The sequence below is a fragment of the Helicoverpa zea genome, chromosome 14, assembly GCF_022581195.2.
Source record: "Helicoverpa zea isolate HzStark_Cry1AcR chromosome 14, ilHelZeax1.1, whole genome shotgun sequence".
Taxonomy (NCBI): domain Eukaryota; kingdom Metazoa; phylum Arthropoda; class Insecta; order Lepidoptera; family Noctuidae; genus Helicoverpa; species Helicoverpa zea.
The window spans coordinates 4190657-4204348 of NC_061465.1; the positions used below are offsets into that span (position 1 = coordinate 4190657).

The 13692-nt window shown below is 34.3% G+C and overlaps 1 protein-coding gene across 1 annotated transcript in view; it reads right to left on the reverse strand.

Annotated features, from left to right (window-relative positions):
* Nucleotides 1-13692, reverse strand: part of LOC124636289 (arylalkylamine N-acetyltransferase 1-like) — a 31765-nt gene that overhangs the window by 12107 nt on the left and 5966 nt on the right. Inside the window, exons 2-3 of the mRNA XM_047172324.1 lie at nt 2967-3088; nt 1515-1695 (exon numbers count right to left, since the gene is read on the reverse strand). Of these exons, the coding sequence (XP_047028280.1) occupies nt 1515-1695; nt 2967-3088 (303 nt within the window). The remainder of the gene's footprint in view (nt 1-1514; nt 1696-2966; nt 3089-13692) is intronic.

Below are 13692 nucleotides of genomic sequence, written 5' to 3' on the forward strand. Positions count from 1 at the left end.
GAAAGGATAGTTTCCGCATTTTTTCGTGATACCGATGTCACTGAGACTATTCGAATCTTATTTAAATATCCCAGTCATTAGATCGTGCTTGCCTGTCATGCGAAACCCTTTCGTTTTCGCCCTTGGATCGGTATTAATTGGCATTTAGATGGAATCTAGATCATTCCTTGAAACAAGAAGATTTATTTTCATGGGAACATGAATTGAGAGGTAAATAAATTAAATCAAATGTTGGTTTTTGCTGCATAACTGCATCATAACATGCGCAAAAACATTAACGAATTTAAGTACTAATTTGAATTAAATTATTGTTGAAAGGAGTTGTGAAAATTGAGATATACTCTAGGACCTAAAGTTTAGATAAATTAACGTCAACACTTTAAAAATAATGTTTCCCAAGTACTCAAGACTTTCTTAGATAGTCTTAAAAACAGAAGCACATGGTATTAATCTATCAATATGCCATAAAATGTTAACAAACAAAAACAACGGGCAAGTTTGTTACATTAATTTAATATTGAAACACTTTGTTAAGCGGATTTCCTTGAGAGTAAGCTTTCATTGTGTTCGCCTTCGTCAACGAAACATGATGCAAAAGTTTTGTAACATTTCAAACAAATAACAAACTTTGTTATTGAATTTGTTTATTTTCTAAAGCACAAGTAAGTTAATGGATCTTACGATATATTAGGTACAATAATGGAAGCTAAACTTTTAATTTACGCAGTTGTGTTTATTTTTTTCACTGTTGGTTGATCCAGCCTTTTACCAGAAAAAACCATAACAAAAGTTGTAGCTATACGTATAAATGAGAGTATAGATATTGCCTACAAATCAAAGCGGAGGTAACGTTTCCTTCAGAAATGGTAACATTGACAAGGTAGCATACAAACGATGGAACACCTGCACTAATTAAAAATGTATCACGAACGTCATGATATTATTCGAACCATAATCGTACAATGAGGATCAATTAAGGCATGGGCACGGTATGGTCCTCAATCCTCAAATCCTCGTTAATATGCAGTGTGCAGACGACAATATGACATCAAATAAAAAATAAGAACGCAGCTCCATAAGTCTTATGAAACAGATTAATCGTAACATCAATCAAGCCCATTATTTAATAAAAATATGAAATGTTCGCACTTGGGGATATGGGATGGTCGTGTTAACCGAAAGATATCACTTCTGGACAAAGGCCTCCTCAAGTTTCGCTACTTTGCTCGATCTTCAGCAACTGGCATCCACTGCTTTATGAGAAGGTAATAACTACCAACATCCGAGTATTCACAGTTTGATTTTGACTATCGTGAAGTCTGTTGCCAGCTTCGGAGTGGCAAACATATTTGACGAGACCATAGAAACATTGAAAAAACTATTGTTATTGTACTTCGAGGAACAAGAATTGGATCAGCTGTACTTAAATTACATAATAAAATGTGTGTTGGTACTTAAATTAAATAACAACATACTAAAATTCGTACTATCTCTTTCAAAGCAATTATTCTTACCGTTCGGTGAATGAGTGCGTTTATGATGACTCCTACGAATTCTCCATTGTCATCGACAGCGGCCACCGATACTCCTTGGTCTAGCGAGCTGGCTGCATACTCTTCTAGTTCATGGCATCGACTGGTTGGAGACTCTATTAGCTTCACCGCTACGTTCATCGGCTCGTCGCGGAAGAAGAATCTGGAAGATTTCTGTAGTTTAGTTCCTGGTTGCGGTTTCATCATGAAGGGCAGTGAACTATAACGATATATTTATTTTGTCTCCATTCAAACTGACTGTGACTTTCAAAAGTAAATCTAAATCATCGGCCTAGCCCTTCCCAACCAACCTACTCACTAAAATTGATGATGATTGATCTGATGATGTACTTGAAAAGTACCAGTTGAGTTCTGAAGACCAAATGGATCATAGCCGGTAAGTTTAGTAAATTGCTGCTAAAATTTTGAATTTAATTTAATTGACATTTCACGATGTCCACCGAATGAAAATTAAGTGAAGAAAACGTAATGGGTTGATTTATATATTAGGCCGGGCCGTGCCGTGCCGTGTCCGGGCTTTTACGAAATTCTAAAAACAAGCGTCGTTTGTGGCCCGGACGGGCCACGGATCATGCACGGTGTGGAATAAACTGCTTCATACAAAATGTATGTAACGTTTCACATCCGTGCCCCGTACGAGCCACGTACACGGCACGCCCCGGACACGGCCCGGCCTAATATAAATCATCCCTAACCCTGTTAGAGGACAGCTTTCATCAATCTAATATGAAATACTTAGTGTAATGAGCGGCAGTTCATAGTTTAATTTGATGACACTTCAATGACATTTATTAAGTCAACAGATGCAGTTTATAACGATGGTGTTGCTTTATTTAGATTGGACAAAGTCCAGTCTGAAGATGAAACGGTAGTTTTATTATTAGTAGCCGCTTTCCCGCGGTTTCACCCGCGTCCCGTGGGAGCTACTGCCCGCACCGGGATAAAATATAACCTATGTTACTCGCAGATAATATAGCTTTCTAATGGTGAAAGAATATTTAAAATCGGTCCAGTAGTTTTTGAGTTTATCCATTACCATCAAAACAAACAAAGTTTTCCTCTTAGTATAGTATTACTATAGATTGACGGGTTTTCTGATCGAAAGAAACTTGTTTTGAAGTCACTACAACATAGACAAACAAACGATCAAAAATGATATAACAGCAACGTAGAATCTGATGCAAAATTATTTAAAAATACGACTTATTAATCTGATTATCACTGAATACTTGTTGTTTTTACAAGATTAAGTTGTTGCTGTTTTTATTGCATCAATCATCTATCTATTTGTTCACTTAATTTTAATTGATTCTTTCTTAGAAAAGTTAACTTCTCTTGATTATTTATTGTTGCTGACATTGATGACAATGATATTTGCATTTACATTCCTACTCTTCGTTCTACAGTTCTTACCTCCTGAGGAACTCGAGGGTACGCTCCTTATCCTTAGGAGAGATTGTCTGGATGTGGTACGCGGGTTCGATCTTCTTCTGAATGCCTCGCTCTGCCACTTGCTCTGGAAGTTTATCAGCAAGCTAGAAAGAGGAAACAATATTTATTTTCTACAGAAATTACTTTATCCTTTGGTATAAAAATATCAATTCTTTCTCTTTAATCTCATAACAATAAACTAGAGAACATTTGTGTCTTATTTATTTAAATATGAAAAAATGGTGTGTTAATAAGTTCCTTAAGGGCCTATGTACACCGCGTTTTTTACACGCGCCGTCGACGCGCGTTTGTATCGATACAGACGCGATACGCACGCGAGTTAGACGCAGCACTAACGTAGATTTGAGCAATTTAGCTGGCCAAAAGTCTTTTTTTTTTAAATAAAGGTTATCATCAAATTGTGGGTAAAATGGAAAGAGGAATACCCCAGCAATAAGAATTTACCACATCTACCTACCAAACATGCGATATGCGCTTGCACCAGGAGTTGGAACTTGACCTTAGTGCAAATTTTACGTTATACGTTTTTAGAGATCTCGGTAGACGGTATTAAAGAAAAATTATTTTTGTGCTATCTAATTGATATTAAGCAACTATTATGATGGATTCGAGTTGTGTAGGTAACAGTTATTATATTTTAATATATTTTAAGTGTGATCACTTAATTTTTTATAGTATTATTTTAATTTTAAAAGAGGGTGTGTAAGCAAAATATTTTTTTAGTAATTTTCTTGTTTAAACACAATTTTGTTATATTATCGCGTTCGACCGCGTAACATTTTTTTTAGTTTTAGATATTTGACATATTAAACTAGCTTACGACATATTTTTTGGCTGCGGATAGCTGCGGATGTCCGACTTACAGGCTTTTTAAGATTTGAAGCTCATACAAAAATAAAATACTTTTTTCTTTAAAATGTCACAAAGTGCATTTTTTTTTGTTTTGAGTACCTCTGGCGTAAAAATAGTGACCCTACGTTATATTTACAATAAAATACAATAGCAAGATCTGACTAATTTGGAAGAAAAACTAAATTACCTAGGAAACTAACTTTTGACCTATTAGGGTGACACACCTGATAATATAAGCAGTTTTAAACAAAGATTTGCATATTTTAAAATAGCTACGAAAGTAAAAAACTGAAACTGTAAAAAAAATCCTTAAAACTAATGAGAATTGGTTAAGCAGAACATTTGAACGCCCGACAAGTGTTGGAAATCGACCGGGGCGGCCATCTAAATCACTTAAAGATTGTAGTGAGAGGACTAAACGAAGGAAAACTAAAGAAATACGAAACTGAAGAAATGTGACCAACAAAAAAAAAACATCAAAACAAGATTATTTTGCCCTGAAACAATAAAATATGCTACTACCAGCTGAATCAAACACAGAGTCTGATATATCAGAGGCAGAAAGTGAGGAATAAAAAAATATTAATTTTTTTTTTACTACATTAAATATATAATAAAAAATATCATAACTACTTTTAAAATGAAAATATATGATACTCTACATTAAAAAAAAAATATTTACGGTTTTTTTCAATAAAACATGCTTATTATCAAAATACAATGCTTAAATAAAATAAATAATAAAATAATGATAAAATAAAGATAGAAAAAACGAAATACATTGTAAAATATTTTTGGCCGCCTAAATTGGTCAAATCTACGTATGTGCGCAGCCTGTAGACCTTTGCACACCTGTATAAATACAGACGCGCGTGTGTAGCGATGCAAACGCGCATTTGTATCGATGCAAACGCGCGTTTGTATCGATGCAAACGCGCGTTTGTATCGATACAAACGACAACAAACTGCTCTGCAGGATAAAAACGCGCCGGCGACGCGCGTTCCCGAAACGCGCGTCGACGGCGCGTTTCAAAGACGTGGTGTGCATATGCCCTAAGATCCACCGTATGATGTCAATAAGGAGTAATGAATTCAGTCTTAATATAAATAGCGATTGTTTTATTTACGACTTTGTTTTATAAAGCTGTAGGCACACCAAGGAATGTCAAGGTGTGGAGTCTAGATTTAAATAGATAAATCGTTTAAATGCGACCGTTTTGTTGCGAAAGCCTTGCAGGGCGGCGAGTACGTACAATCTGTACATTTAGATTATAATTACGATCCACAAATTCATCGTTAAAGTATATATAAAAGTATATTAATATTTTTAGCAAAATATATTGTTTTTAAAATAATCCTTTCATGATTTAAAAAATATATAATAACCTACCTATTTTTAAAAGTTTGTATTGTAGGTATTAAAAAGGACCTTAGTAGCCCGATAAAAAGTGATGTAAAACCTATTATGTATGCCTGGAGCTGAGATTGAAAACAGCATCATCAAACACACATTTATTTTCACACAAATTTCTAAAACGAAATAGCCGTTCTACACGTGTTTTGGTAAACTGCCAATGCTAGGAATGGCAAAAGCTGTAATACACTGAAATATTTAGTTGCACTGATTTGTGCACCAAAATATATTTATTGCATAAAGTAACGTGCTGGACCGAAATATCTCTTATCAAATAAATGTGGTTTCAAAGCATTCTGGCGTTCATTTCATATATTATTTAGATAACTTTATTTTGTTGGTATTGTTGTGTTATTTCAAACAACTGAATTGAATGCTTTACAGTGCTTTCACACCATCGAATTTCCGGATCGGTTTTTTTACGGGCGACAAAAAAAAACCTGTTGTCGGTTTTACATGTCATCGTTCGAATCTGTAGTTGTCAATTGTTTGACAGCGGCCGGTACGATCTGCTTGGGAAAAAAGGGTGGAAAATCCGATAGTGTGAACGTGCTTAAATGAACATTCTAAAAACCATTAAAATAGGGATTTGCATAAGAATAGAAAAACAGGAAAGATGAACCAACATAAAAAGTTTATCACATTTATTAAACTTTTTTTCAGAAGTTAGGAGAAGAATAAACCTAGAGGTTTTACCGTGCAGTTTTATGAGTAGGAATATTTATTCTTGTGAACTAATTATATCAGCCTTTTGCATAGTGTATTGTATCCGGCTGTGTCGCCTTAGTTAGACGTAATAAAATTATGTTAAACCTTTGTGCAGCTGAACTAAGCTGCGGTCATAGTGGCATAAATGTTACTATAATACAGAATCTATTTTATACGTTAGGTGCAATACGGTTTCACCCACGTTTCTAAAAAAACTCTGAAGAACTTTCAGCAACCGGTGAAACGTACCTACCTTGTGTGATTTCTCAAATTCTGGTACTGTCTTTGTACCCCTTTTAATTTGATCAGTAGTCTCTTGAGGCATAACAAATGTTTAAATGTTTTAAAATATATTTTTTTATCTGATATATGGAAATGTAAGTATTAACGTTCAATCCTTCTCCATGTGAGAGGAGGCCTGTGTCCAGCAGTGGGACGATGAAAAGGCTGTAGCGATGGAAATGCAATTATAAGTTTGTTAAAAGAACTAAAACATATATCTCATTATGTGCACACCTTTATGCTATTAAGGTGAACTATTAGCAAAATAAATATCTGCGTAGGTACCTATATAATATTATGGTTAGTAAAGGATTGATTTAAATGCATTTGTTTGTGAATTAATAGTTAATTCCGACCACTGTCACGATAAACGACTGTAAACGCATTGTTGCAATTTATTAATGTTCCGAGGTAGGTCATTCTAATACATAATATGTACATATAGTCATTCTAATACATAAATACATCGATATCTTTGCAGGACAAGAGATTAGTTTTTAGGGTAGGATTTTTTATTATTAAGCGCTGTAGAGATCTATTGGCATAAGGGAATTTAGAAAGTGGATTTCAGTACGACGGTGGTCAGAGCAATCGAAGCTGCAAAACAGATTGCGCGCACCCCGAACAAATCGGGAACAGGAAAGGAAGAAGAAGACTGAGCCCTCACAATAATGTTAATAAGACGATCGATGGTATATTTCTTCAGAGAGAACTCAATACAATTGTATTTCTCTCAATCTTCATAGAACTACTTATATAACGCAACAATCATTTGTTAACACATCACACAACGCATTAACACGTTTTTAATTTGCTATTCATAACTTATCCCAAATAGGTAACCCCGTTTAACTTCTAGACATGAAATAGACAGCTAAAAATCATCTGTAACAACCTTGTTGTGGCAATTAAAGTATTAATAGCAATTAGCAATTCGTGAACGGATGTATTTCGTCGCATTGACAGTTATATCCGATCATGTAATAGGATTGTACAGGATAATAACAACAGATTACATTAACGATATAATGTCTCATTGAAGGGGATGACCAAAGAAACGATGGATGACTTAAATTGTCTATAGAAAGAATGTCACTTGTAAAGTGATGGCAGATCCAAGAATGTGGAAGAAGTAAATACGTCGCGTCGACCCCAAATAAAATTAGGATAAGGGCAAGAGGATGATCATGATGTGAAGTAAATGTGTAAGTGAACTGAAATTTCATCTAATACAGTTGTCGGCAAATAATTTGCCGCGCTGAAGTGGTTCTTTCTAATTTAGGAAAGGATACGGAAATAAAATAAGGGCAGATCATATTCATTGCTACAGAAACTAGGCATACCTATAGCCATAAAACAATGAGATTAGATTTGGAGGACTCAGGGGAGTAAAAATATTCTACAATAGCAATGTCATTGTAAATGTACCTACATATCTACTTAAATAATGCTGAATGCATCAATGCAAAAATGCTCCAGCATTGAATGATAAATCGATATTATAATAAAGGTTAATAATAACCAAGGTGTCCCAGTATCTTATTATGCAGATAACCTGTAGCGTAATATTAGATTGAAATCACAGTTATTTTCCGTTTAACCGGCAGTAGGCAGGACAATGGAATAACATAACTGTAACTCTAACTAACTCTTTAGTACCTCAAAATCTGTACATGAATTGTAAAAGTGACAACGAATGAGCCTGGAACTTACGACACAGGGAATCCTAGTGTAAGTTTCAGGAATCAAAACAATTGCTTGTAATTTATAAACAATAAATTATTCTTATTCTTATTCTTAATTATACCTACTGGGCTAAAGGCGTAATTATTTGTTGCACTTAGTAACAGTTTGTACCTTAATAGCCCGTAATATGTAGTCCGTTGTCTGTTTAGTACACTCGCTTACCTTTACTAAACGGAGAATTAGAAGTTTGGTTTTAAGAAACATTTTGACACCCCAGCAAGAAGCAGTTACAGATATAAGTAAAAAATTATCGGAAAAATATATAGCGTTAATTGTACGAGATAATAAATCGACTGTACTCTCGACACGTATTTCGCCCCTCCACGGGGCATCTTCAGGAAATGTTAACTCGTCCACAGTCATAGTAAATTATTGATGATTCAGTATACTTAGTACAAAAAAATCTTTTTAAACGATTCCATTGTTTGAACCTATTGCATTGTACAGCGTGCATGTTTATAGACCGTATTTTACTGCTAATAGTGTTTCGACGCTAATGAATTGCAACTACATGAATAAAGCAATTCTATTTCGTGATTATGGGTACATTAATCTGTAACTGTTCAACTTAAATCTAAAGTTGCGTTAACTTTGCATGGGAAGCAGAGGCCACAACTCAGTTTTCAGTCAAATTCATCATCATCATCTTCCGAGCCTTTTCCCAACTATGTTGGGGTCGGCTTCCAGTCTAACCGGATTCAGCTGAGTACTAGCGCTTTAACAGGAGCGACTGCCTTATCTGACCTCCTCAACCTAGTTACCCAGGCAACCCAGAAAAATTGTTATATATATGTATTGTTATTTAAGCATGTACTTAACAAAAATTTTATTTGGTAATTTTGTATACCTACATATTTCTTTCCAAGATCAGTCCTGCCAAGTATCGTGCGATCCGACTTCTTTTCTGTGGAAGTCGGAGAGGCATTCGCTCTCCCATTCAACACTTTGAGTATGACACTCATTTGAATCCGATGAGATTGTAGGCCAACTTTAGCACAGTTGGGAAAAGGCTAGGCAGATGATAAAGTTCCGGTAAGATCCGCAAAATCACAGCAAGCTAGCTATCTATATCAGATCTACCATTGACAAAGTCACGGAAGCAGCTTCGATCACGATCTACCAGAAATGCGGCAGTGACATGTCCCGGAAATAAGCCTGCACTCCCATTGAAACACCTTATAAAGGATAGACTAGTTAATAAATTGTGGCTTAGAAATAGTTTATAATCTTAGCCACATAATAATAACAATGTGTAATGGACCGACACTTCCGTATCGTGCGACACAATCAGGAAAATATTATCGTTCTATGTGGTACGTGTAAAAAACAATAGGTACGAAGTTGTTTTAATTAATTGAATTTGTTGATTGTATTGTAGTGAAAGGTAAATGTATTAGCGTGAACATAAAGAACAATGTTTAAACTTCTATCTATGCCCGTGACAGAATCTGCTATAGTATGGGTAGGCCATCGTCATCTGCATATTCTTTCCCAGATATCTTGGAGTCGGCTTTCAGTCTAGCTGGATGCAGCTGAGTAGGTAAGTACTAGTGTTTAATATGAAGTGACTGACCTCCTCACTTTGTTTAATCGTATTGGTAGATATTCTACCATAAAATTAGGATTGCTGCATTTCTCATAAACGTTTGTAATGCATTTTTACATTTTTCATAGCACGAGTTTTATTATAAAACTATTCATCAGTAGTTACGAGCTGAGCAAAGGTAATAAAATCATAATATAGTAGGTAAACGATTATGGAATAATTAATTTATACATTTATTGATAGACCTATGTTTAATGTTTTAAGTGTTTATTCAATTACAATTTTTATTATTATTGGAGGCTTCTCAATTAACATGTATGTTTAAAAACAATTAATTCGGTAGGTGCGTGGCTAATTTATTTTTTTAAATGCAATGATGTTAAAAAATGCAATTTAGCGGAAGGAAATACTTTTAGTTAGTTGTTTTTTTCTCGTTTACTAACATTCAAAATATATTTATTTCTACATCGTTCTTGTACACAAAGACCATAAATCTTGTTATTTCATAATTTAATTAAGTAATTAAAATTTTACAGTCCACTGTTCTACTAAAATGCAATTTCGTAGCCCACCTACATAAAAATACAAAATTAACTTGAATTTTGGAGCCTAAAAAATCTTATCTAGCCTTATTTAACATTGTTCTAAAAAAAAAACTAGTGTAAACGCAAATTTTGAACACGCTACACTACATCAATCCGATACTCCGATTGCTTATTACACTTGCTTGCAAACAAATTGGAGCATCTAATGTCACGCTACATCAATCCGATTGCTGATTACACTTACTTGCAAGCAAATCGGAACATCTAATGTTTGGTCGCAGTCATTGCCACGCCATGCGTTTCTAAGTCAAGGTCAATTCGTTGCGAAACGCGCTCACGTTGCGCCGATAAGTATGGAAATGCCTTTATTTTGCATGTAGAGCAGAAATAGTGAGGATTTGGCATAGATCTATTTACTTATATTTTAATGCGGTTTGTTTGTTTGGTAGTTTATGTAGTATGGTATCAGTTTTAGTATTGAGATCAATTATCGAGGAAAGAGGTGAAACTGGGTGAAGCATATAGGTAACTGTTAAAAAAATCGCTAAATTTAATGTAGGTATATCACTCACGATAGGTACTAATTAGGTACTTCAAAGTGATTTTTATGTCATTTTATAACCTACTCCAAAAGTTCTTAAAATTCACAAGTTTTACCTTGAGGTGTTATTACCGCAAATGGAAAGATGTGAAATATAAATAAGATCACGCCTCATTTCTTAGGTACACAACATAGGTAGTAGGTATATCCAAAATACTTTTTTATACTTATTTAAATTTCTCTCATGCCTCATTTCTTATGTTAACTTAGGTAATAGGTATATCTAAAATATTTTTTTTATATTTAAATTTCCCCCTCCAGTTACACGAAGTATTAATAAGGATACCAAATAATTAAGCAAAATAATTAAATTCTCTAGAATGTAGGTATGCCTTCGCTTTATTTACTACAATAATAGGTTATGTTGTAGGTAAGTTCTGTTGATTAATTTAAAAAGTGGGTCAGTGTTTTTTTTTTTCTAAAAATAAATTAGGTATAATCATTATATACCTACTTAAAAATAAAACACCATTCTAGAACACAATCAAAATTTAAATTTTATTGTTCTCACTTACTACGTCAAATTATAAACCATAAATTTTTTTAGCACTGAGGTTAATTAGGAACCAAACTTATTTAATTCGTTTTTAGAACACTAAACATAAGTTTTTATACTTGTTTAGCATACCTACGTAAATTGTATCATACCAACGATTTGTTTTCCTGTTAAAACTGAAATGCAGTTTATTATACCTCTACATATGACGTATTTGTAACTACTTTCGGTAAATATTCAAAATACTTAAACTGTGTTCTGTGTTACGCCGCCGTACGCGGTTCCACTCACATACCGAAGAAACCTTAACCACAAAGGGCCAAAATTACCCAAGTCTTTTTTCAGACTTATGTAGGTAGACCTGTGTACGAAACATTTATACTTATATAACAATCAATCAATCTCGCAAGAAGCACGGCAATCAAACAGCGTTACTTTCGCATTTTGAATATTCAAAGTCAAAGTTAAAAATGTTTATTGAAACTAAGCTAGTTTTTAGCACTTTTTCACGTCAAATTTACAAAAGGACAGCACCCCAAAACGCCCCCCATTCACCACTTCCTAGTGTTATGGCTGGGAAGAAGAAGTGGTGAAGAACAAACTTGGCAGCAACACAGCTGTCTATTACAATTCAGTTAGGTATAATTAAATTACAACTTATACAATTCAATATAATTTCAAACTATATTCACAAAAAAAAACACTTTTTTTTCCACTTCAGAGCTGTATTAGTATTCTAAATCTAGCATTCATATTAGAATTATATTCCTGCATATCTAAATCTAGGCTATGATTAGACATTTCTATATAACGAATGATTGAAGAATGGACAGGCAAGTATAACTTCCGTAACGATTACACGTGGTCAATGTGGTGTCATATGTCTTAACAAAAAACCTACCTAGACCGCACTTTTTCAATGTACACTAATTAACAGCCTATTTCCGCATTGAACACTAGCCACCATTAAACAAAATAACAACAAAAACAGCTTACTATACCGGTCGGAGTGTAAATTTTGCGTAAGAAGTGACACTAAAATCAACATAAACTTGCCATTTTGGCCACTATGTGCTATAGAACTAGTACAAACATTTGTTTATTTAGGTTCCGCGTAACTTTATTTATTTTGTAACAAAAAATCTGGAGTAATTTAACAGATTTTTTTGGTCCATATATTTTAATTTATACTTAACCTGAAATGCCGTGGTCGTGGTGGCCTAGTGGGTAAAGGACCAACCTCTCGAGTATGAGGGTGTGGGTTCGATTCCAGGTCAGGCAAGTACCAATGCAACTTTTCTAAGTTTGTATGTACTTTCTTAGTATATCTTGGACACCAATGGCTGATAAAAAAGGTGAAGGAAAACATCTTGAGGAAACCTGGACTATATAGTCTGAAATCACCAACCCGCATTGAGCAAGCGTGGTGATTAATGCTCAATCCTTCTCCGTGTGAGAGGAGGCCTGTGCCCAGCAGTGGGACGATAAAAAACCAAAAAAAGGCTGTAACAGGAACCTGAAATGCGATTTAGAGTACCCGCATAATGCAGACTAATCAGTTGGCCGACATTGGCCTGATAGTTGGAAAAAATATATAAGAAAATCGTGAATTCAATCAAAGTGGTCGGTCTGGGTCGAGCTTAATACGTGGCCGTTGTTACGTGTGTACTACCATTCATCTTCATACTGATTTTATGAGCCCTTAAAAACTATCCGTCGACTTACAGTTTGTATGCGGATACTCTAAGCGTGTTCTGTTTATAAATTATTTTAACTTAATTCTTTTTCGTCAAAAATGTTTGATCCTTGAATCAATTGTTGGTTCAGTTACCGAAAAAAGATAGTATAACTAGAATAAGTATAAATAAAGAAACCTAAAAACCATGAACCAATTTAAATAATTATTCTTTTTCTAAAGTTATTCTTAAAGAAAATACTTTTCGCAAGATACTAAAAGCCTTCCTTCCTTTTGGGTTAATCAATGTCATTAATAAGTATTTACCTTATTAATTCAAGCGCAGAACATTGCAATTTATCACTATCTACCCAGCATCAGTCAAAGAGCAAATTAATCTTCCGATCAATTCATCGGCCTTGAGACGACTGTTACATAACGCAGTGTAAACTTGGCATTCAGATTTTAATAATCGAACGTGGAAGTCTAAACAATTGCAACGAAATATCTAGAAACAAAACAAAGAGAATACTTTTTACTGCGTTAAGAACATTTTTGTAGTATGATAACAGAAAACTAATAAAATATGGAAAGTGATAACTATAACTTTCCAATAGCCGTTGTCCTCACTATTCAGAAATGCAACAAAAATGAGCATTACGATTTTTCTCACCCGGTCTTAATATCAGCTTTACCTTAGCACAAAATATTTTCTTTGATTTCCCATATAAGTTATTTCGTTTCAGGGCCTATCATCGAGCGACCATTAATATTATCCTGATGCATACCAACTCAAGCTATATCTTTCACTAGCTGTTCCAC